This window comes from Protomyctophum bolini (assembly GCF_963924005.1).
Source record: "Protomyctophum bolini genome assembly, chromosome: 19".
In the NCBI taxonomy this organism is placed as follows: Eukaryota; Metazoa; Chordata; class Actinopteri; order Myctophiformes; family Myctophidae; genus Protomyctophum; species Protomyctophum bolini.
The window spans coordinates 27,753,210-27,779,786 of NC_137880.1; the positions used below are offsets into that span (position 1 = coordinate 27,753,210).

The 26,577-nt window shown below is 43.7% G+C and overlaps 1 protein-coding gene across 1 annotated transcript in view; it reads left to right on the top strand.

The window, feature by feature from the left end:
* Window positions 1–26,577, top strand: part of LOC308334649 (glutamate receptor ionotropic, kainate 2-like) — a gene marked incomplete at its 5' end in the record, with an annotated part of 102,299 nt that overhangs the window by 74,503 nt on the left and 1,219 nt on the right. Inside the window, 9 exons of the mRNA XM_080791454.1 lie at window positions 2,364–2,507; window positions 4,476–4,583; window positions 4,852–4,965; window positions 5,129–5,335; window positions 7,265–7,488; window positions 13,023–13,141; window positions 15,537–15,754; window positions 18,202–18,427; window positions 25,774–26,024. Of these exons, the coding sequence (XP_080647580.1) occupies window positions 2,364–2,507; window positions 4,476–4,583; window positions 4,852–4,965; window positions 5,129–5,335; window positions 7,265–7,488; window positions 13,023–13,141; window positions 15,537–15,754; window positions 18,202–18,427; window positions 25,774–26,024 (1,611 nt within the window). The remainder of the gene's footprint in view (window positions 1–2,363; window positions 2,508–4,475; window positions 4,584–4,851; window positions 4,966–5,128; window positions 5,336–7,264; window positions 7,489–13,022; window positions 13,142–15,536; window positions 15,755–18,201; window positions 18,428–25,773; window positions 26,025–26,577) is intronic.

Here is a 26,577-nt window from a genome sequence, read left to right on the forward strand (position 1 = left end):
TGGATGGAGAGATGGGGGGGGGGGGGGGGGGTGAGAAGAGAAGGGAAGAGTGTCTCCCATCCTTTGATCTTCTCCAATCCTGCCTCTCTGACAGCAGAGGTCTCCAACCCTAAAAAGCTCCAGGGACTGGTGGAGTCCACAAAATGACAGTCAATATCCCCACACACATTATTCTCAATCTCTCTCTCACCTCTCCACCTCGATGGGTGAATTCTCCTCGTTCGCAGATCTCGCACCGGGTATACCAATTTTGTTATGTGCTGCATGCGTAAACACAGGCTGACTGAATAAATACTAATAAAATCAACATAATATGAGAAAAAAACTATCTCTCTCTCTCCCTCCCTCTCTCTGTCTGTATCACCTTCCTTCATACATTCATTCTACCATCCCCCAGATACCATGCACCCACATTCTACCATGAGCAAGAGGAGATGAGCGGTTACTATAAAGTAACATGTACTCAAGTACTACACTTATTAACCCATTCAGGAGGGGAACCCCTTTCGGTGTTTTAAGCATTATGTTATTTATACTTTATAGCTAAGTGCCGCACTACGAGCTTGTAGATATGCTATATTTCGAAGAAATCATGAAAATGTGGTGCAAATCTTTGAATATATTTATTCTTTCAGAGTTCCTTACGCAGCTTTGTGTGTCTGTGGATGGGTGGCTGGCTGGGTCTGTCCGAGCAGGAAAATAGCGTTTGGTTGGTTTTCACAACCAAGTGTCACTGTGTGTCACTGTGTGTGTGTGTGTGTGTGTGTGTGTGAGCGTGTGAGCGCACACACACACACACACACACACACACACACACACACACACACACACACACACACACACACACACACACACACACACATTAACTGTATATATGATGATATATCCCCTCATCGTTTTTGTCGCTCCGGCACTTGTCAAATAAGATCACTGCTCCCTGGAACTGTTCATCCCCCGGGGGAATTTAAACCGTGTTGTGGGGCCGCCACGGTGGAGTAAAACGTGGCGACATTTTCACGTGACGACGAGTCTCACAGTTGAGCACTTGTCTCCTTAATGAACTGTTCCTGTGATCATAATGTACATACAGTGAGCGCCTCTCAAAGCCAGTTACCGGTTGCTTCAGCCATGTGTTGATGAGCACTTAGCATGTTCCTCCAAGTCAGTCTGGCAGAGGTGCCAGCGAGAATTCCATCTGCAGCGGAGCCTGCTCTGCTCTCTCTCTCTCTCTCTCTCTCTCTCTCTCCAGGGAGTGGGCACACCCATCAGGATCCATTAGTCTCCGCGTGACAGGCCAGCCATCCACAGAGACTGTGCCTGGAAGAGGCTTCTCATTGGCCCAGAAAGTGGCCATGAGGCCTTTTGGCTAATAGGCTAAGACACAGTGCCGTTTGTGCTGGGAATCTATGGCTGGCATGAGATCAGTGATTCTCAACCTGTGGGCCGGGGTTCCACTGGTGGGCCGCACGGGTGTTGCAAGTGGACCCCCAAATAATTGGCAAAACACTAAGATAAAAATGAAAATATAACATTTATATTAAAGAAACAATGGATGCTTTCAAGATTTTCAAGTGGGCTCTAATCCAGAAAAGGTGGAGAAACCTCTGCATTATAGATATTCTTGAGTCTTCAAAGGGCAGAAGGGCAACTCAGTGATTCAGCGCTGGGGTTCCATTGAAGCATGGTGTTAGTAAGGATGTGCTGAGCGTTTAGCCTACAGTGGTTCTCTGTCAGAGGTGAAATTGATTGTTGAATTGCCCTCTGACCTCAGTGTTGGTGATGTCATAGGTTATGTTTCATTGGGCTTTGTGGCGTACATCTGACAGCTCAACTATTGATGTTTCTCTCCCACATAACACCACGCATTCATCCCACACATAACCCTAGACCTAAGCCTAAATGAATGCAACTCTAGGAAATGCTGTGTGTGTGTGTGTGTGTGTGTGTGTGTGTGTGTGTGTGTGTGTGTGTGTGTGTGTGTGTGTGTGTGTGTGTGTGTGTGTGTGTGTGTGTGTGTGTGTGTGTGTGTGTGTGTGTGTGTGTGTGTGTGTGTGTGTGTGTGTGTGTGTGTGTGTGTGTGTGTGTGTGTGTGTGTGTGTGTGCGTGCGTGTGCATGCCTGTGTGTATAATATATACACTGACATGTGAATGGAACAGGTTGATCAATACAAAGACAGATGGGTGGATGAACAGACCGACACAATGTAAACACCCTAATAATAATAACAACCATCTCCCATTCCTCTCTCCTCCTCCTCCTCCGCTCTGTCCCTGCCCTGTGTGTGTGTGTGTGTGTTGTGTGTGTGTACGTACGTGTACGTATGTGTGTGTATGTGTGTGTGTGTGTGTGTGTGCGTGTGCAGACGGACGCGGCCCTGATGTACGACGCCGTGCACGTGGTGGCCGTGGCGGTGCAGCAGGCCCAGCAGATCACGGTCAGCTCGCTGCAGTGCAACCGCCACAAGCCCTGGCGCTTCGGCACCCGCTTCATCAACCTCATCAAAGAGGTACGTACCAGTAGTATAGTATACTATACTATAGTAGTACTATAGTATACTACTATATTATACCATGCACACACAGTATAGTTAGAGAAAATTAGCAAATCTGCAAAAAAGAAAAAAATGCTTACCACTAGCTTTCTTCACAAATGTGTTCAGAAACGTGTCTACTATCACATATACATATTTGTTCCAACCCAACTCCCTTGGGAAACTTTATACTCAATGTTTCTGTAATACTGTAAATAAAATAGCTAATCTACAAGTTCACAACACTACAGTACATTATGTTGTTTTGCATGTGCGTGTGTACGTACGTCTGTACGTCTGTAATCCACGTAACTCGAGTTGGTCAGACCCACGGTTGTCCAGAACAGCCCCAAAATGGCCTCTGCCCGGGCTCTGGACAAGCCCAGTGTCCATATATGGAGCTGGCCTGTTCTGACGTCATTCTGACGTCTGCATAGACTCCATATTTGGGCATGCCTGACAAAGAACTCCATATATGGGTTATGGGAATAAAAGGGACCTAACATCTGGGTGGGGCATGCATCTCCAACTTGCATCGTTCCAAGTAGGCCAGTGCCCAACGGGCACCGCTGTAGAGGCTCCAACGGGCACCTAGTAATCTAAATCTGCAAAGTTACTACTAGCTAAAGCTATCAACTAATTAATTGTAGTGGTATAAAAAGTACGGTGGAGTAGAAAACAAATACTCAAGTAAAGTAAATCTCAAAACGTAAGTCCAATACTTGATACTACATGTATTTTACACTGTTTGTAGCTACAGTATGTCACATTTATGTCCATTTCTGCCCCCGAACATTCTCACTTCTAATGTAAGATTTAGAAAGATATACGAACCTGTGTTTGACTGTGTGTCCGGAGCTAATCTGACAAACTGCTGGACCGATCAATGCCAAATTTCTTTCGATCGCCAAATTTGGAGTCATACATTATAGATACTGACATCACAGGCTGACCTCATAATGTCCGAGATCCATGCTGGAGCTATCGGATCCACATGATTCAATGTTTCTTATAAATCCCTATAGTTTGTGATGCTGCATTGATGCCTTCCTACATGTCTGTATCATGTTTTCTGAGCACGTACTTCATAGAAAGCACTATACCTTTCTAAAAGTCATATTTCCCCCGTGCGAGCACACAGCCTGCACACTCTCTGAGTGCTGTCCTCCAAGCCTCTTTATGTATAAATCTATACCCGTGATTACATCAAAGGTTCCGCGTGTCTCCGTATAACTCCAGTCGGGGGTCAGCCCATCTGCTTTGTTCTAGGAAGGTCTTTTATTCCGGCGGATGGTATCATTGCAGGTAATTTGTGAAATGAGCTATTGTGGTGCTTTGATGCTGCCAGCCAGAAGAACACCCACTCCATCCCTCCCCGTCTCCCTCTCCCCCCGCGTCTGCTATCACTTCTTCTCCCCCTAGCCCGTCTGTTCCTCCTCTGGCTTTGAAGTGAAACTTCAAGCACAATGAATTACAATGCATAATGAACTCTTACCTGTCAGCCCTGCCTGCATCGTCTGGTACATCTTGTCATTGTTGTGGCGTGTGTGTTGTGATAGACGGCGAGCGGGGAGGAGCACGGCGGGAATTCATAATTGCGAGGGAGGAAAAAGGCTGTGCGATCGAAGATGAAATTGATGCGAGCACCTGTGTGTGTGTGTGTGTGTGTGTGTGTGTGTGTGTGACGACCGATTCGGTATGAAAGTTGCGGTTAATTGAATGATGGGCTGGGAGCTGGGAGCTGAGAGCAGCATTGCTCTTGGAGTGCTATTAATGTAACTGCATGTGGTCTGTCCGTCTGCTTCTCTTTCTGTCTGTCTGTTTCTGTCTCTTTCTCTGTCCCTTTCTCTTTCTCTGTCTTTTTCCCTGTCTGTCTGTCTGTCTGTCTGTCTGTCTGTCTGTCTCTGTCTCTGTCTCTGTCTCTGTCTGTCTGTCTGTCTGTAGGCCCACTGGGATGGGTTGACTGGACGTGTCCTCTTCAACAAGACCAACGGACTGAGGACGGATTTTGACCTGGACGTTGTCAGCCTGAAGGAGGAGGGACTGGAAAAGGTGGGTGTGTGTGTGTGCGTGCTAGGGGTGTGCCAAAATATCAATATTGCGATATCGTATCGATATCGTGATATTATCATTATCGAGGGCCTAATATCGCCACAGATATCGTATCGTGATGTGTGTGTGGTAGCGTATGAGTACCGGTATGTACTTTAGGTTTATATTTCCGCCATCAATCTGACTGCTAACACATCAGTGGTAACATGGACACTGAGGACTGTGCACAAGCTCCATAATAATGTATGTGATTTTTCTTTTGTCACAGATCGGAACGTGGGACCCTCCCAGCGGTCTGAACATGACAGAGACACACAAGAGCAAGACATCCAACATCACTGACTCTCTGGCCAACAAATCACTCCGTGTATCGACCATACTGGTAGACACGCGCGCACTCACGCACACACAAACAACACACACACACACACACACACACACACACACACACACACACAAACACACACACACAAGGATGCACTCAGACATGACCATGTATCTTCTCTCATGTGTGTGTGTGTGTGTGTGTGCGTGTGTGTCTGAAGGAGGAACCCTACGTCATGTTTAAGAAGTCCGACAAGCCGCTGTACGGGAACGACCGCTTCGAGGGCTACTGCATCGACCTGCTGCGGGAGCTGTCCGGAATCCTGGGCTTCCGCTACGAGGTCCGCCTGGTGGAGGACGGCAAGTACGGAGCGCTGGAGGAGAAGACGGGCCAGTGGAACGGCATGGTCCGAGAGCTCATCGACCACGTGAGTCAAGACGTACCGTTCTCAACCCTTTTCATTTCAAGGTTGTTAAAAGGCTAGAGACGGGGAGACTGCTGTTGCTGAACAAACACTCTAGCCTTTAATTCCAGAATCAGAATATAGAACTTTAACCGGTCTCCACAATGCTGAGACATATTCAAAATTATACTATAGAAATGTTTTTCATGTAAAAGAATTTATGTAAGCAACGTCCAGTGTTGGCATTAAGCCTGAAACATACTCCATGCAATGCAAGTACATGAACACGAACGCTTGAAGCAATGCCAGATCGATTGTACGAGTTATTGCGCGTGTCACCTGAAAATCATCAATTCGAAACAAGCAGGACATGCATGCGTTGCAGCGAGGTTATAGCAGGCAACAAACAACAGATTGAATCTGTATGCTTGTTTTATCTTCTTTTGTCTTCCATAATATTGCAGGCTGTAGTTTATTATTTAGGGATTTATTGCCTCCACTGCATGTTCAGTATGTTCACTGGGGACCCGTGTTTGTGAGGAATACATTTCAGGTTGTAGTTTAACTCAGAGTTCAAGTATCACTCAGAGGTTTGCTGTGTAGGTGTTATAGAGCCTAACCGAGATGTATATGTATATCATGTTCTGAAGTAACCGTTATCTCCCCAACGTGAGAAATCTAGGAATACATTTTCAGCGGATGCCCATATGATTTTAGAGTTTTAATAATTTATTGGCAATGGTTCGTTGTGCTGCAAGGGGCGCCATGGTAGTCTTTCTGCAATGTCTAAAAGGAAGACGTTTGGAAATACAGAATGTAATAAGGAAACAAATAAAACACCATTCTTGGAGAATACATATTGGATGGCCTTGCCTTGAATATAAAATGGGAGTATATTGGTTAACCACTCCACCTTGAATACATTTCAAATGTTTTCAAGGGGGAGCGGTTTACCAGGCTAGGTATGCACAGTTGCACACGATACGTTCTGAATACTGGAGAAGTCGCTGGGTTAACAACCTGCTGCAGCGAAACGTGGAGAGAAACAAGTTTCAATCTCTTCATCAGTATATATAGTATGTCAAACCCAAACAGATGTTATAGTTCATTTACAGTGATCACATTATTTTGTGCAATTAAATGGTCAGCTAGATAATGATACAAAGTCTACTGGTATGTGAATACAATAAAGTGATGATTTTAGCATTCTTCAGGATTATTCCCAAATCAAACACTTACTAAATAGCTATATACAAGCTCTATTTTCAATTTTCAATTAAACAAATAGTAATGACTTGTGCATTAGGAACAGTGTTACTCTTTTAAGGAGTAATATGTAATACGTGACATATTACTCTCTTCCAGGATATTGTTTACTAATGAATTTCATTGTTTCGGTACTTTGGTATTTAAACTTTAGCATTCCTACTTCATCTAGTGTAAACTCTTAACAGCTATCCCCCTCTCTCTCTCTCTCTCTCTCTCTCTCTCTCTCTCTCTCTCTCTCTCTCTCTCTCTCTCTCTCTCAATTTAATGCAATTAAAATAAAGGTGTAAGGTGTGTTTAAGTCAAACTAAAATGTACTAAACTGCAGCGAGTCGGAAAAGCAGCGACTTCTCCGGTTACCTTTCTTTGCGCACACATACAGCTTATCCAAAGACGGTGCTCTTTAGTCACTGACCCACAGCATGGGATAAGAAGAAAGGAAATATCCATGTGACCTCTACTTTCCACCCCAACACCACTTACTCCTTTACCTCCTAATCAAGCTGAACAAATAACCACAATGGTTGTCGACTCTCCGCAGTGGCTCATCTTCCGCCTACATATTGAACGGTCAAGCTGTTGACAGAAATCCGATCCTAACTCAATTGGTTCCACTCTAGTACCCCGACCCCCTCTGATTGGTCAATCTCTACCCCCTGCCCCTTCCTATTTGTTCTTTCCCTGCAGAAATCGGACCTGGCAGTGGCTCCCCTGGCCATCACCTATGTCAGGGAGAAGGTCATTGACTTTTCCAAGCCCTACATGACGCTGGGAATAAGCATCCTGTACCGCAAGCCCAACGGCACCAACCCTGGAGTGTTCTCCTTCCTCAACCCCCTCTCACCTGATATCTGGATGTATATTCTGCTGGCTTGCTTGGGTGTCAGTTGTGTGCTGTTTGTCATAGCCAGGTAACATGTTGCTTCCTCCTCCCCCCACCCCCCCACCTCTTTCCCTCTCTCCCTCCATCCTGAACTCCCCTCTTCCTTCATCGCTCGCTCTCACCAGCACTTGGCGGTTTCTCTCTGAAGGCCCATGCACAGTGGCAACGTTCAATGAAAACCACAGAGCCCACACTGAAGGTCTTTGTGAATGTTCTCGCAGGCAGGCTGTGTGCGTGTGTGAGTGCCTGTGTGCGTGTGTGAGTGCCTGTGCACATGTGTGTGTGTGAGTGCCTGTGTGCATGTGTGTGTGAGTGCCTGTGTGCATGTGTGAGTGCCTGTGTGCGTGTGTGCTGCTGAGAGAGTTTGAGTGTTACAGACCGGGCCTCCACTGAGCAAGTGTGAAATTTACATTTTATAATTTATATGATGTGGCAACACATCCATTCCAATTAAGTAGTATATCGTTGCTGTCGGGCAGAAACCTCTTATTTTCCCGTAATGAATGCCCTACTTGGTCATACCACAGCGTCACACAAAAGCATGAATATAGCAGATCTGCAAGCTTGAAACGCGGCCCGAAGTGACGTGTTTTGAGATTGACGATCTTCCACTTTTTTCTCCTGAAAAGTAACAGTTTTGGACATAATGGTTTCCACCCGACAGAGACGATGTTGTTGCTGTCGGGCTGAAACATTGTCATGTCCAAAACCGTTTATTACCGTTTATTCAGGAATTTACCTGTTTTCCAAATGTCCAATGTACCAAATAATAAGTAACTATTCTGTTCTTATTATTATAGGGGAAATCTTTCACGATTTTTCAAACTCTTTCCAAATGAGCAAGAAATGCATCCTGTAGGCTATATACAAGCTCACAACGCAAGAGGTGAATGATGCATTGTAAGCTTGTAGATCAACCATCATTTTAACCTACTTTTGCAGTATAGAAAGGGTCAATCATTTATGAAAAAGATGAAATATGAAGATACATGGTTTCTGCCTGACAGCAACAATGTGGATTATATTTGAACCACTGACTGGCCACTGTATATAGCCAAGCTGTTGTAAGGAATGTACCACTGCAGTGCACTGTAGTTCCTGTGCATGTCTGAGGTAGAAAGAAAGGTGTGTGTTTATCCCAGATCTCAGAGTCCTCTGCTTTGACCTCCTGAGAGTTTTAGGATTCTCATGCACTTTTCACCAAAATGTTACCGGCAATATGAACACGCAAGAGGATAAAAGCGGCAACTGTCACCTAAGTTAGTTCAGAATATGCAAATTGTTGTCATTGTCATTATTTTGTCACGGTTGGCCAGGGTAAGTGTTTAGCATGTATTTTATACTGCTAGCATTCCTGGGCCGCCCAATAACGGCCTCAGCACTTTTGACAGATTGTTAAAATGTGTATTGTTTCTTTAACGGCATGGTACTTATTTTTTTCCTTGCATGTCAATGCACCAAATAAGTGCTTGCTTGGTTCTATTCAGCACCCTCAGTCTACCTGAAATACAGTATCCCCTCTGCGGTTTGCTGAGTTGAGTTCTCTCATAATTGTAGTATTGATCGTGCAGCCCCTGATTGATTGGTCGGAACCCTAAATGCCGAGTATATTATTTCCTTTAATCCGCTGCAAAATAGAGAGAGCGGAGAAAGCTTGCAGAGTCCCACATGCACAGTTGCACACTATAAAATGCATGCATACCACCAGAGCCCACTAGGTATTTGCAATCTCATTGAACCCGGCCCCCTACCTACCTCCCTCCAACTAAATTAGCTACCTGTTCTCCACACAAAACACACCCTTTGGCCTTTTCTTTTGACTCAACTAAACGCTGTGGCTCCATTAAGCTTCCAGAGCTGTGCAATAACATTTCTGCTGCTCTCTCTTTATTAGGAAAACAGAATTCCCTCGGTATAGTACAAATTATGCCGACCACAACCAGTGCATAATACATGATTTGCAAGTAATTATGGGCTATTATTGTTATGTGCAGTAAGTCCATGTTCTGGTGGTCACCTGTGCCTCTCTCCAGTCTCCTCACTTGGCCCCGGAGAATAAAGGCAACACATCTATCACTGCAGCCAGACTAATTGAATCTGGTAGACAACTCACTGGTACAAAACTATACACGTCAGCTGACGGTTGAATTTTGTATTGACAAGAGAAGGGAATGAACTGAGGAACCCGGGTAAGAATGTCTTCGAAAATGGAGCTGAGAGAGACTTAGAAGAATTTGTTGGAGGAGGTTTGATGTCGAGAATACAGTCAAACATCAGGCTCCCCCAGGGATCTATGCTTGATCCCATTCCTTTTCCCCACTACACCAAATCAGCAGCATTGTGAGCTTGTAGATCTGCTATTTGTTCACCTATCATGACATACCCAGAATTGGGACGCTAGGGTTCATTGGGTTAACTGACAGTGTCCATGTTACGTTGAAGGCTGTCCATTTATCCATTAATTATTCTGAAACTGAATGCTATCCAGCATGTCCCTCGCGCTCCTTGTGATCGTTGTGCAGAACACGGCCTGGTGCATGTCAGGGATCATGCGTGTGCTACTGACAGTAGAGAGATCGTGGTGGGAGTGGACTGGTTTGGTCAGTTTGGTAGGTAAAGGGAGAGAAAAGGTCTTGTTATTAAAGGGTTGCTGAGGGAGTGAGACTGCTGAGGGAATTCTGGGCTGGTGACAAGATGGAGAATGAGCTCGGCACTGCCTAGGCTGGGCGGATGACCTGAAGACGCACCTCAGGCTCAACGCTAGATTCAAGTTTTGGACAGTCTTTACTCCTGAACTTTTTATTTATTTTTATCTATTTATTTATTAACTTAAGGGAATGTGTTGTCATTGTGGCTTGCTTGGGACAGATGAAAGAGATGATCAGAGAGAGAGAGACAGAGAGAGAGAAAATGGAATCAATGTATTATTCCATGTGCTATCCAGCATGTCTGCCGTGCTCTGTGTGAGAGGGGGTGACCTTACGTTCCACAGGACCATGCTTCCTTTGATAGTTGTGTGGAACACACACAGCCCCAAGGAGTCCATACAGGCAGCAGGGGAAAAAGGCCAGGCAGAGGAAGCAGAATGTGCTCTGGATGCAGACAGAATACCCATGCACACGCAGAGACACAAACAATAGGCATGTTACTTAAAATGGATCATCTGACACATGCTGTTCTTTTGACAATGCATTACTGTATGTGCATGCGCACAGTCAGAAGAAAGAAAATTCATAATCACAAGCACTATTGGCGCCATGCACGCCTGCTGCCACACACATACTGTATGTCCGCATTCACACAGTCACATACCTAAGCATTCACACAGCCACATACAGTACACAAGCATTCACACAGTCACATACCTAAGCATTCACACAGCCACATACAGTACCCAAGCATTCACACAGCCACATACAGTACACAAGCATTCACACAGTCACATACCCAAGCATTCACACAGCCACATACAGTACACAAGCATTCACACAGTCACATACCCAAGCATTCACACAGCCACATACAGTACACAAGCATTCACACAGCCACATACAGTACACAAGCATTCACACAGCCACATACAGTACACAAGCATTCACACAGTCACACACAAGCATTCACACACAGTCACGCACGCACGCACACACAATTAATTCCATCTGCGCAAACACATAAAACCACATGCGCATACGTACAGTAGGCCTACAGCATGCAATGTACGCCGCAAACGCACATACGTGCGTGCACATACAGTACAGAGTACACTATCCACACAAGGTGCACGCATTGTACATACACGTGCACATGCCCAGGCAGGCACACACCTCCACTGTACATTTCACCCATCACCACAAGGCCATTGTGTGGCTACAATCTCCAGTGGTTCCAAGGAGACATACATAGCTCATTGACATTCCAGCAAATCAGCCACCCCCGTGTGGTTGACAGGATGAATTATAGCCTGTCAACACATCCATGTCCACACAGGCGCTTCTCAAGGGGATGCAGCACAGAAAATAGCTATAAAGGACACCCAACATGACAGAGATGTCGCTTCATTCACGACACTTGTAAAAGAAGAGCGTTAATTAGGGTGCTACCGTCCATAAAAACGGATATCAAACGGGAATAACTAGAGTACTGATATATCGTGAGGTTCCTGCCATGAGCTCAGAGCTCTCGGCTCTGCCTCTGTGGACTGTAGCAATACTACTACAAATCGTGCAGTGATTAATATAGGAACAGTAAGATATTGCTCTTGTTCATGGTGTCTTGTTATTTACATTTGTTGTTTAGTGTTCTGTTTACACATTGTGTAAAGTACAACAAAGCACTGTGAGCAAGTCAATTATACCACACGACGGGTGGTACGTGCTACAGTTTTCCCTTCTGAATTGCATTTATGTTCTCATAATAACAGACTTTCCCATACAGTACAGTATGTATCCTGCAGCACAGCTACTCTAGCTGTCCCCAGAATTGCCATGAATATAAACTGATACATTACAAAAAAAACACCCAGTTAAAATATTATTTTGGGGGGTCGTGGCCTGAAAAGTTTGTGAACCCTTGACCACTGAGGCAAACCTTTAGACCTCTGGCTCATTGCTTATTAGCATGCAGCCTGTTGAGCTAGTGCTCCCCAAACAGCCCTGCCCCTCATCAGATAGGCTGACTCCGCCAGCGCTCCCACCTGTCCACTTCAGCTCCAAGCTCAATCTGCCTCCTGCCACTTAATGCTAACCCGCTCGGCCAGTCCTAATGCCATGCCACGCTTACTTAAACGACAAATGTCCCCGTCTGAACCTCGAGGGGTCTTACAGGTCGTCTGAGGTGCATGCCGCATGGGGTGTGTAGGTTGATGCAGAAAGAATGCAAACAGAGAGAGATACAGATAGGGGGGGTTGTAGGTAGGGAGAGAGGTAGAAGGTAGAAAGCGAAGTGAAGGAGATGGAGTGTGGGGCTGCCGGGAGCACAGAAGAGCCGAGAGAAAGCCAGCTGATGCTGTTAAAGTGCAAGGAGAGGCTGTTTTATAATTATAATTATTTGTGGCCGAAGGGTGTAGCGTCCCGGAAAATAGCTGATCTACAAGCTCACAGTGCATCGCAACATGGCGCGCCATCCAGTACAAATCAGGCAGTGAATCCCAAAGCGATCTCCAAAGACTACCAGGCACTGACCGGGACATTATCACTCGTGACAGTGTTATTCCAGCCCATTGATCCAGCTTCACAATAAACTGAAGGCATTTGAATATGCCAATAGGCTGATCTGAGCCCAAAGGATGAATGATTTGCTCTGGTCCCCCCACAGAAGCACTGCCTCCCTCGGGGAAGGCAAGGAAACACGGAACTGCATTGCATGCATATGATATGTATTCTCATCGTTCTTCTTAAATAACCGGCTATTATTATGTTTTTATTTTATTCTATTATCTATGCCTCATTTGCCATTAAGTTCATTCCAGGGAATACAGCATGTGGCTTTTTTAACTGATGTACCTGTGCTTGTTTTCTCCCTATCTCTCTCTCCCTCCCCCCCTCTCTCCCTCTCTCTGTATAGGTTTAGCCCATATGAGTGGTACAACCCACATCCATGCAACCCAGACTCTGACGTTGTGGAAAATAATTTCACGCTGCTCAATAGCTTCTGGTTTGGAGTCGGGGCTCTCATGCGGCAAGGTAGTCTGCCTCAGCCTTTGGCTCTGTGACGCTGGAGCTCTCTGTGTTCCACTGTCTCTGAGCGAGAGACCACGCGATGGGGATGGGCACAATTTCTTATGGATTTACTGTCATATGAAGAATTAAGACTTATTTGACGTGTCGCGCGCCAGAAATCTAGGTCGGCGCGCAAGACCGTCGTGATACGACAGAGCATAAATTTGGCTTTACTGTCATATGAAGAATTACTGTGCTAGTGGATAGTAACAGGATAGTGCAAGGATAGAAATAAAACTTGTTCATAATACTCATTCCCATTCATGTTATGAAAATAATCACAACAATATAGCCATATAAATGGAGGCATCAATACAATATGTCTGTAAAAAATATATATTTGCGTTAGGGATGAACCAATACGTAATTCTGGGGCCGATTAGCAATGTTTAAATTAATAATTTGTCAGATAGCCAATACAGAAACGGTTTCTGTTGATGTTGTTTGTTGTCCTGTTTTGTGCCAGGGAAGCAAATACATCTCCATTATAAAACATAACTGTCCCCAGCCTGCAGCTTGGCAGGCTGCAGATATCAACATAGTCAGCGCAAGATTGATGTGTCACAACAACAACTCCAACATCTACAGCTACATCGGTGAATCCAGTCACCACGGCACATTTCGGGCCGAAACCGATACACAGCCGATATGTCGGTGCATTCTTAACCCATTTAGACGTAGAAATTTAAAGAAAAATCTTCTAAATTCTCCAGTTTTCTGAAATAAATATTTTCACGATTCTTCAAAAATAGCAGACCTACAAGCTCGTAGCACGCCACTCGGTGGTGCGCTATGAGCTTGTAGATCTTCTATTTTTCAATAGCTAAATTATAACATGTTTAAAACGCCAAAAGGGGTTCCTGCCCAAAATGGGTTTATTTGCACATATAACAGTGGTTTGCACATCAAGGCCCATTATGTATTTGGCATTTGAGCCACGGAACCACCATTTCTTGAGATTTAGCCTCTCTGTTGTTGGATAAGATTTTGTCCACAATTCCATGCTGTATTGATGTTGGTTTATTGAGATAACAGGCAAATGTTGATCAAAAATAACAATTCTTCTACATTATCTAATTGTTTATAGACTTTTTTAATTAAGTATAATGCAGATGTTTAACAATAATTTAACTCTTTTTACACTCTCAAGAATTAAATATCTGTAAGGGTCCATTTGGTTACCAACTCTCCATCATTTAGCTGGGGACCACCTGGGAGTGGGACCCTCTCAAGGACCACTGGTGGTCCCCGGGCCACTGGTTAAAAACCACTGTCATATACTGTAGCATCACAAACGAACCGGTATACTGTACTGTATATTCCAACATTCAGTTTATTGCTGCAGTTGATATCAGAGGACTACATTGCCCATCAGCCTCTCCTCTGGTCCTTGACCTCTCAGAGATCAGTGGGATGTGGAATCGGAGTGTGAGGTTACCATGGATACAGCCATGACTTCTGCAGACTGTTTTCATTGAATGAATGCTATTTTGAATGTGTTTGTATGGATGAGTTGAATATGAGTTGAATAACACAAATACTTAAAACTGTTTTTGATCTTCAGAAACATTGAAGACAAAAGTGAGGACGCAAATTGTGATTGGCCAGAATGAGTTGATGTATGATTGATGACGTATGACGATAGGAGCGCCCCTCACTTCACACGGGTGTAAATTTTGATCCTCTATTCCAGTGGTTCCCAAACTTCTCAGAGACCCACATTTCTCTGGACCCAAACTAGTGAAATTAGCCGATCTACAAACTCACAACGTGTTGTGATTTGTTTTGTAAGGAATGTTTTTTTAATTTGTTTGTAAATTCATGAAATTCTGCTGAAAAAGTTTTTTTAAAACATAAACCAAACATACTCCCGAAACATTTTTTGCAAAACAGTGTTCTAGTCTATCTGAGAATCAGATTTTTTTTTCAAAGTTGTGCAAGATTGACGATTAGATGAGTGGTTCTCAAAGGGGGGTCCAGGGACCCTTACGGTTCCTTGAGGGGCTTCCATTTGTAGACTCTCAGAGTCTATGGTATTTTGGAGAGTTGGAGTTATGTTAAAACATTTGAGAACCACTGGATTAGTTAATTGGTTTCCAAGGCAACTCATTGTGCTTTGGGGTATTTCTTCCATCAAGTGACATCATCTTGAAGCGAGCAGAGTTTTCAAGTTCTGCCTCGTTTTGTTTCCAGAAAGTTTGGGTGAAACTCCATGCAGTGCAATGATTTCATCCTATTGGCAGTCGGATGTTATCACTGGATATGAGATTCTCATCTCATTTTTAGGATGACTAACTGTTTGAAAACGTAACAATGTCCATCCCTCCAACCCACCGCAACACCCCCCCCCCCCCTCCAGGCTCAGAGCTCATGCCCAAGGCCCTGTCGACTCGAATAGTGGGGGGAATCTGGTGGTTCTTCACCCTCATCATCATTTCATCCTATACGGCCAACCTGGCCGCCTTCCTCACCGTGGAGAGGATGGAGTCTCCCATCGACTCTGCCGATGACCTGGCCAAGCAGACCAAGATCCTCTACGGGGTGGTGGAGGATGGTTCCACCATGACCTTCTTCAAGGTAACCCCCTGTCCTCCCTGCTGCTGTGTGTGTCTGCCATGTTGAAATAGCTGGTATAGCTTAATTCTGAACAAAGGGAGTCTACCAGCGAGCCTCAGCCTAATACAGCTGGTCCAGTGTGTCACAGGAGCAGATAAGCGCAGACTCCACACTACTACACAATCTCCGAATGCTATATATAGAGTCTGGATTCTGGAACTACACCTACACCGAAATCCGAGTAAGGAAGCTTGCCATTTCTGTTCACGAAAATATCTATTATTACAATTGTGAAGTTGGTAGCCAATGAAAAGCGCCAAAAGATGTGAACATGTCCGCCACTAGCCAATGAAAAGCGCCAAAAGATGTGAACATGTCGTCAGAGCTCTCAGCCCCTCCCCTTGCGAGCCTGCAATTTCATCCCTCTCTCTCCGAGACCCGCAGGAGAACACAAACAAGGAAGGGCAGGAATTCGATTTTGCTTATTACTTGCGCAAGCAGAGCGCGCAAGTAATAATTTCGCTTGGTCTCTTCAAAGTGACCACATTACGTCATCACATACATATACACACCATGTACTCTGGTCCCAGCTCTCAACGATGACGTAATGTGGTATCTGGTCCCAGCAAACCAGGCACAGACTTGCATACATAAAAACGGTTGAAAAAAACTTGGCTGTCACTTTTTGGAACCAAGTAACCACAGTATACTGCTAATCAAATTACAACTACATACTCTGTATGTAGTTGTAATGTGATTTGTAATTTGTAAATCTGTGCCTGGTCTGCTGGGACCAGATTACACAGATGACCATTTCTGATGACGTAAGTAATACAACATTATGTTTCTGGAGTGTATAAAAGTAACACAAATGTCAAAAAGTTAACCATTAAGCTTAACGTCGTTGTAGTGTAAGTATATAACTAACTAAACCAAACAGGACTTTAGGACAAAGGACAGAAATCCATACAATTTCAGAGAAGAGAATTTATCTACAGAACTGACTAAGCAAGTCACATTGTCAGATCAAACAGGACTTTAGGACAAAGATCTACACATTCAGAGGACCACTGATCTGGAATAGCCTGTAGAACCGGCAGAAATGCATACAATTTCAGAGAAGAGAATTTATCTACAGAACTGACTAAGCAAGTCACATTTCAGATCAAACAGGACTTTAGGACAAAGATCTACACATTCAGAGGACCAGTGATATCGGGCGTGAAATTCTAGTATTTTAAAATATCTTTACATTTTATTTTTTTATTTCCATTTGTACTAAGCAGCAATTACGCTATGCTTAGATGATTTATATTCATATTTTAGTAAAGACTGTAAGTGGGGAGGAGGCTTCACTTCCGCTTTATATTTTACTCATGATCAGAGCTTCCGTTCTCCAGATTGTATGATGGAAGCATTTGAAAACTGCGAGAGAACAGGTTGGCCACACGAGACTACAGGAGCAGGGAGGGGTCATGGCTCTGAGGAAGATCAAAAGATCGAAACATCATTTCTTGTACTAGCACCTGTATATAAAATACTTTAACTATCCACGCTGCTCCAGTGTCTGTCCCTTCAGCACCTAGTAGCTTCTCTTCCTGTTTCTCAGAGTTTTTTATTTTATTTTTTCAATAAGAATAATGGCATTAAAAAAAATAGTTCTGCCAGGACAATAATCTTATGATGTCCCCACTTAAAAAAAGACTAAACAGCATAGTGAAACTATGCTCCGCCCGCCAAGTAGCAATAGTTACAAAGAGAGAGTCAACCAGGTGCTTGATGGAGGTGCAATAAAAGTAAAAATTCTGCAAAACACATTTGTTTATATTAGTCGCACAGATTTCATCCAAATATCACGCAAATCGGTACACATGATTGTCTGTTGGATTTCTCAGATTCTACACTGATTACCTTCCAAAGATTTCAAGACTGTCCTGTTTTGTACAAAATGCTGAATTAACGCAGGGCTCGAGTGCAGTGAAACGTATATTCCCACTAGGCTGAGGAAGCAATGCCACTTACATGCACCGATCTGCATAAAACTTTGTATGCACAAAACATTGTGTGCACACTCCCTAAAGTAAAGCCAAAGGAAAAACATCTGGCCTGCATGCATTTTTCAATTCTGCCTTTCGAGCGCCACCAGGAGGCCCATTTATGTGCAACACTCTTTTTTTAGTCCTTCAGATTTTATCCAAATATCAATCCTGGTGGAGACCTGTGCCCTGAGAGGCACTTCTTCTAGTTGTATATCTATCTCCCTGCTCTTAATGTTTAATGATGGTGTATGCCGAGCAGGGAGAAGAATGTAGCAGGATTCTCATTATCTGTATTCTCATTCTATAATAAATATTGGTTAAATCTATTCGTGAGTTATCTGACTGAACTAGGATAGATGACTTCACCAGTGTTCTGCTCCGTGTATAGCCCAACCCGTCTGTTCTCTTCTCCTCGCCGTCTGCTCGCAGAAAACCAAGATCTCCACCTACGACAAGATGTGGGAGTTCATGAACAGCAGGAAGCACTCTGTGCTGGTGAAGAACATCGAGGAGGGCATCCAGCGCGTGCTGACGTCCGACTACGCCTTCCTCATGGAGTCCACCACCATCGAGTTTGCCACGCAGCGCGACTGCAACCTCACGCAGATAGGAGGCCTCATCGACTCGAAGGCGTACGGCGTGGGAACGCCTATGGGTAAAAAAATAATAAAAACAGCTGCCCCAATTATGTTGTATTATGCACGATAAAGCTCACAAAATGCGCACTTGTAGATCGGCTGTTTTCGCTATCTTGGAAAGTTTTTGAAGATGTTTGAAAAAAAAATTCAGGTGTGTGTGTGTGTGTGTGTGTGTGTGTGTGTGTGTGTGTGTGTGTGTGTGTGTGTGTGCGTGTGCGTGTGCGTGCGCGTGCGCATGGAACATATGGATAGCCACAGATAACATGTGAGAGGTAAAGGTTTATAGTGTGGATAATGAACGACGTGCTGGACTGGGAGAAAGAAGGGATTCACAATGATGATTAATGGTGTCATGGACATAACTGGAGGACTGGAATGAATGAGGTGAAAATGTCTCCGTTTAATGAGAAGAGGATGGATTGACTGAATGACCGTGAATTGCGCTGCAGAAACAGCCATCCTTTTGAACTTTGCAGTACCATTCATGGCTTACTTATTTTTGTTGGCTTGGTGTTTTTCCTATACTTTCTCACAGTGTTCTGTGGCTGAACTTATTTGAAACATTATTGTGTTTGTTCAGCACCAGGGGCCACTCCAGCTCTTTAGTAAACGTGTTTGTTCAGCACCAGGGGCCACTCCAGCTCTTTAGTAAACGTGTTTGTTCAGCACCAGGGGCCACTCCAGCTCTTTAGTAAACGGAAAATACATTTTCAGATCGGTATAGCAATTTCATCAAGAGAGAATACGTTTTCAGCTTCAATTTCATTGTGTTCCAGTTCCATTTGGTTTTGTTTGTTTCATAACCGGGTTCTCTCTCCTGACGGTCTACATTTGGTATACCGACATTAACATTTATTGTCTACGTGGTTATGATGCATACGGTACCACATTTAATAGGCTCTAATGCAGCCAGACAGCGAGTCGCAGGTTAGATTCCCGAGCCTGACGATGGCCCTTGCTGTGTAGTGTGTATCACTCTCTCTCCCTGTTTTATTTCTCTCTCTCAACTATACTATCCAAGTAAAGGCAGAAAAGTCCCCAAAAATGTTTTGTTTACTAAAGAACTGGAGAAACGGGGAGACTATTGAGCAAACACTCCATATAGCAATGATTACTATCTAAAATAACCACATATTACACACATAAAGAGTGTTCTAACGTCATTATCATAATATTTTGTTTTACAAAAAGGGTCAAGTGTCCCTTTAACAATTTTAACATAATCTTATGTAGGCCTAATCTACATTATCCTCATGCAGTAAACTACCAATTTGGTATATTCTGCGCAAGATCAAACAACTTGCGATGTTTGTGACCCGTATATGGCCTCTGCAAACAGCCACATTTTTCCTCTTTCCACATTATGGTAACCATTTTGTGGCACATAAAGCAATTTGGCACCTGGGTAATAAGTGTGCAGCTCACATCGCCGGCACTCCAGGGGCCGCCTGGCTGAAAGTCGTTGATGACGCTTTCCAATCTCAGTATTGCAGAGGTGAGAGTAGTCATGACGAGGCCAGTGAGACCGCCGCGACCCGCGATAATGGCTACATCCATCACTGGGGGATATGAAGGCCATCAAAATACGGCCACTTCTGGACCTGTCCGCCACTGATGAGCACGTCGGCCCGCTTATGGATCTTCAGGGATCTGGCTGCGACGTCCAGGCTGACGGGACCTGCATGCACTGTAAAATCCTGAGCTTTTTTAACTCGCCAAATGGACCCAGAAGGGTCCACATTTGTATTTTGTACACGCTCAGAGTTTAAAGAAAAAAATAGGTCTGCACTGAACCAAATGACCTGTGTAAAGTGTCATTTGGTTCCCTTCGTAGACAGAGTTAAGTTGGCACTGAGGATTTTACTGTGTGCCTTTCATTTCCCTGTCGTGATTGTGACAGGGCTGTAACAAAGCTGAGGTGATGCGGTGAAATATGGTCCCACTGTGCCTTCTTAAGGACAGAGGGACTTACACTTATGTCCGTGAAATGGGCTCCCATTACTCGCCATGCGGTCGTACAGGGCTATCAGTTCCTCCTTTCCATTATTGCGCTGACACATGGAACAGCAAATATATGGCTGCCACCGACATCCCAAACAACCATATACTTGGCACATTATGGATAAAAATGCCTTGTTGTCACAGTGCTTTTGTTGCTCAATTTAAATTCATATTGCATCCAGAATGGTTCTAATCATATTCTGAAGTCTGCCCATTCTAGCACTCATTGATTCACTAGAGAATATTTCCTGATGTTTTACATAAATATGTATGGTTACATCCTTTACAATCAAAGGTAATAGAGCATGCACATCCACTCTGGCCCAGAGGAAGAAATAGAGTCCGCAGCACTGGTAGGAAAAACTACCAGTGATCGAAACGTTGAATCAATAAACCAGTGGAGCTGAGTTTTTCCTACCAGTGCTGCGGACTCTATTTCTTCCTACATCCTTTACAATGCCATTGTTGTGTAACATTAACATAACATTTTTAGGATATCCTAAAATATGTTAGGATAGATAATCACTCAACATTCTATAATGGGAATATGGGGAGATTGTGGAACGGTGGACCCCATATTTTGGAATTTGTGATATTCAGAGCACAAACTTTTGGCCTGCTAAGAATACCCATCTCATTTGCATAAAAAAATGTCATCATGAATTATACGCAAGCTAAGAACGTAACAGTGGAATATCTATATAATGAAACTATGCATATACTATATAGTGCTATGTCTACATAAAATGCTATCCAAGTTACATTACATAAGTTGAGCTTTTGCATACGCCTGTAAGGTTGTTGGGGCTAGGGCTACGGCAAGTGCTACGGGCTAAGATGGAGTCTGAAGAGGAGGGTTTTCACTTAAGACTACGGTGGGAGATTGGGAGTGACGCTGCAGTTCTGATTGCAATGGGAAGTGCATTCCATAGTTTTGGAGCCAGAAGGGTTTGGGATGTGTGGAGCGTTGTCCCGGCGTTTTTAGTGAGCTGCGTTGGCTGATCTGAGCGCACTGGAGGGTTTGTAGGGTTCGATCAGACTTGCGAGATATGTGCCATACCTTTGGTTGCTTTGAATGCCAACACGTTTTGTACAGGCAGCAACCGGGAGCCAATGGAGGGAGCGGAGAAGGGGATTTTGTCTGGTTGAAGACCAAGATTAGAGATCAATTGGAGAGGCTTAAGTGTGCATGCTGGTAGGCCAGTAAGGAGGGAGTTACAATAGTCAAGTTTTGGCATGACTGATGTCTGGAAAAGGAGCTGGGCTGACTCCTGGGTTCATCAGAGGCAGTACAACATCTGAAAGGTGGGGGTGGGGGAAATGCAAATGTATTTCTATATCCGGGCTTTACAGAGCAAGTTGCTTTGTTTCCTGTGTGGAAGATGCAGGTTGGAAACCCAGGTGGATACACAGGGGCATTTCAAGGCCAGTCCAAGCCGTAATAATACCTGTGTCCCAAGCTGTTGGTCTCACACACCACTGTATTCCCGGAACGCAAATGTGTCCTCCATACGGCGGTCGATCGCATTAACATTTGAGGCCAGACTGTGTAGGAGTGATGGATATCCTCTGGTGTACAACATCTGTCAGGTGGTTCTGTGCGCGTGCACTGTGTCAAGTGCAGCGCTTTTCCATTCCATTCGCCCAGGCACCTTCTTTCCATATTCCACGTCCCCAAGGACCCATCCTATTAGCATTTATCCCAGCTCTGCTTTGTTAGGCAATCATTAATCATTTGAAATATGAGTGTGGGCAGAATCAGGGGGAACTCGGACACTTGATGGATCCCTCGTCCTCAACACTGCAAAGTCCTGAGTGTTCATTTAACTCAGAGTGTATGCACGTAACCACATTTAACTGTCGTTTGTATACTCTCTGTGTGAGGATTTGACTGTGCATTTAAGTATGCATGTACACTGACTGCACGGATGTCCACACGTGCATAAGGTGCATTAGCTACACACGTTACAGTACAGGCAGAGCAGTGCATATACAGTAAATGGTTCTCAACCATTTTTGGATCATGTTTATTTTTTATGATCAATCAATCGATTGTGTTCCGGTTTGAATCAATGGAACTAACATATATTATTGGCATCACTATATTGAACCACGTTTTAAAGAAAAAATACCATGCAATTTTGTTACATTCTTTTGAATATATGAATGTTATATTGCCACTAAGATATTGGTGTTTTGTCAATTATTTGGGGGCACACCCGTGCACACCCGTGCAGCCCACTGGTTGGGAATCACTGGCATATAGCAAATGCTATAAGTGTACGAAGGCACATCCTCTTCATGAACAAAGACGGACGAGAAAACGGGCTGGATGAAACTCAGAGGGAGCTCTCAGTCATTTTACAATTCTGTGTTAATGCCCTCTTCATCAATCTGAACGCACACAGACGCAAAGATGAAAGGATGATGTATTGCCGTACATAAATGATAGATGAAGAACAATGACCGAGGTGGAGAGAGAGAACCAAAGGGAACAGCCAACTTTTTTTGATTGATTGATTACATCTTTTATTTCACAGTATGTAGAATTGGTACATTTCAAACGAGAGCGCAAGTGAATACAAAAACTGCTACTTTGAGGACGAAACCATGAAAAGCACAAGACTTGTTTGCATCAATTCACGGTCCTCCATTTTCAATTCATCAGAACATTTAAAGACGTACAAATATACACTTTCAAGTAAGTGAAGACTGTGAGAACAGTCCAGAGGTTTTCAAACTTTTTCTGCCCAAGGGCCAAGGCACACCAAAGGGCAAGTCAAAGTCTCAAGGCCCACGTGTATTCATGTTCTTTCAAAATAGCTTCTATAACACACATCACTTTTTATCACTCATACATTTCCATTTATATTTACTAATGTCATATAAAATGTTTAACCACTTACATGTAAGCCAGATTTCATATTTTAACACATTTTTCAAAACATGTCACAGAGCATGTGAGGTTGTGAGCTTGTAGATCTGCTGTTTTTGCTATTTAAAATGGTGTGTATGGTAAATCAAAACTTTGCCAAAATAGGTAGAAAGTGATTAAAATATGGTGACACTAGAACCTAAAATATTAGATTCTGAAGTGTTACATACATTAAATGTTAGTTAATGAGTTATTAATGACAGTGATTAATAACAGAAAAGTAGGATGAGTTGGCAGCATGGCTTGTACTGAAAGTTGTTAATCAATTTTCTAACTTTTTCTGCCCAAGGGCCAAGGCACACCAATGGGCAAGTCAAAGTCTCAAGGCCCACGTGTATTCATGTTCTTGCGAAATAGCTTCTATAACACACATCACTTTTATCACTCATACATACCGGTAACTATAAAACACACATACACTATATATATATAGTGTATGTGTGTTATAGTTATATCATTAACATTCACAAGACATTTCTGTGGTCCATTAGCTACAGTATCTGATAGATAGCTTAACCAGCTAATAAACATTTATAAATCATTAACTAAATAACTCATTAACTAACAGTTTGTGAATGATCGATTATCTAGTTGTAACGGCTAGTCATTCTAAAGTTTTGCCCAAAAAAAGGCATCACTTTTTGTATGGTTGTATTGCACTAATAATGTATGGCCAAATGCCAAGGCACACCTGGATTCGTCTGGCACATATAGTGTACCTCAGCACATACTGCACACCTGAACCACTGCAACAGAGTTTCCCCATGCAGCAGCCAGAGCCATCTTGTTCCTCTTTACAGAGTCCCCCAGTGTGCACAAAATACCCCTAATGTCCCTAAAATGCTCTCTGTTATGCATGAACACACAAGGGGTGACAAGAATATTTTTGCATCTTTTATCTGGGTTTCTGTTTCTTACTTTTTCAACTCTTGTCAGCTTGTAATGTTGGCAGTCTAGGAACACAAGCCTGAACTCGCCGCTAAGTGGCTTTTGGGGTAAGAAGAGTGCCGGCTAAATGCAAATGTAAAAATGTAAATGCACAGATGGGTCGCGGTGCACAAATATCCCGTCGTCCCCTGAATGGTCGCATAAATACACTAACAAGCTTTTAAAGTGGTGGACTATTAATAAAACATGAACACTCACAGTACACATTCATCTTTTCCTGGCTTAGTCAGGGGCACAGTTTGTTTGTGTTTCTGTGTGTTTCTGTGTGTGTGTGTGTGTGTGTGTGTGCGTTCGTGTGTTTGTGCGTGCGTGCATGCGTGCGGATGGGAGAGAAACCCAACCCCACTCAGGCACTCTGCAGCGATTATTCCTCCTTTGATCATGCAGTCCCCCGCTGTGTCCTAATACCACGCCGCTAATTCCAGTGTCTTCCCACCGTCTGTGGATTTGGGCCGTCTTCCTCATCACACATTTAAGAAGCGCACAACCCACTCCTATAATCACAACTGTATCCCACATGAATATCCATGTTCATATTTCCAAACACTCACACGTAACGTGCAGCTAAACTCACACACACAAGCACACACACACACACACACACACACACACACACACACACACACATTGCACAATCCAATGTAGAACCTAAGCTTCCTTGATGTTCTCTGTTTATGTACAATAGGTATAGCAAGTACATACTGTATGAACATGTAGTGCATGCACACACACACACACACACACACACACACACACACAAACACACGCACACACACATGCTCATTCTGTAAGACTCAACGGGAGCCCTGCTTCTATGTGCACAACGCCCACTGCTTGCTGCCAACTCTTTGTGCGCTGTGACACACACTGGAGAGAGGGATGGTAATTCTGGAAGCAGGCTATGAATGCAGGGATTAGCTGTACGTGAATTAGGATGTACAAGAACGTTCCCTCTTTGTTCATGACGCTAACTATAACATGACAGGTTATACGTATAAGCACATACTGGCATAATCTCTTTATCTGTATGTTGTGGATCTGGGTGATAATGACTTCATTTAAAACATTTTCCTCGATTGCGATTAATAAATTATGTTTAAACAAAACGCTGAACATAGCAGATCTACAAACTTGCAACGTGATGCAGTGCCACGCGCTGTGCACTTGTAGAACACCACAACAAAGTATAATATGGGTTAATATTCAGACTAATCGATTTAGTCGATTATACAGAAATAGATTGGAATTGTCTTGTCTATTTGTTGATGTCTAAGAAAGGGAGGGGGAAGCTTCTCGGCTAATCGTAACTCTTGACTTAATCTTGCTCATAAACAAGATTAAGTCGGTTATTGCTTCTAAATGTTGCTTGCGATGATGTTTTGGTTTGATCGCCCAGCCCTAGTATAGCTATTATCACAATCCAAATCCACTCTTCTCTTCTCACATTTCCATTTCCCCCCCATCTCCATGTCCCCGCAGGCTCTCCGTACAGGGACAAGATCACCATAGCCATCCTGCAGCTGCAGGAGGAGGGGAAGCTGCACATGATGAAGGAGAAATGGTGGCGAGGGAACGGCTGTCCAGAGGAGGAGAGCAAGGAGGCCAGCGCTCTGGGAGTGCAGAACATCGGTGGCATCTTCATCGTGCTGGCGGCCGGCCTGGTGCTGTCTGTGTTCGTGGCCATCGGGGAGGTCCTCTACAAGTCCAAGCAGAACGCAGAGCTGGAGAAAGTATGGGAGTTGTTGAAGCCTAATTCATGTTATACTCGTCACAATTAACCAGTCCGTTTAAATTGATTTTGGTGAATATTCATATGCTAATTCAACAACGTATGAATATAGGGATGTAGCTTCATTTTGAAGATTTAATAATACTTCCTGCATCACTTCTGGGCATGTCATACTCCTTATAGGCTAAAATTGAAAGGGCCAGCCATCTTAGAACAGGGTTTGTCTGTATCTGTGTCCCCGCAAAAACCAACAACAAGGCCATTTTGTCAAATTACAGGTCACACAGAATTTGTAAACGTAGCCGATCTACAAGCTTCAAAATGTGTCACGATATGACACGTTCTGAGATTGTAGATCTGCTATTTTTTAACTTAACGTGAGGAATCTAAGTTCTTTTGTAATTATTTTAAATTATGAAAACTACTATTCACATAGTATGTGTCTCTGCTTTGCTTTCTACTTCACTTTGCTCCTTGCTGGCAGAAGGATGGATGTTTTAATAACTTATTCCGTTCCATCTGAGTGGGTATTATTTTTGGACCAATTGCAATTA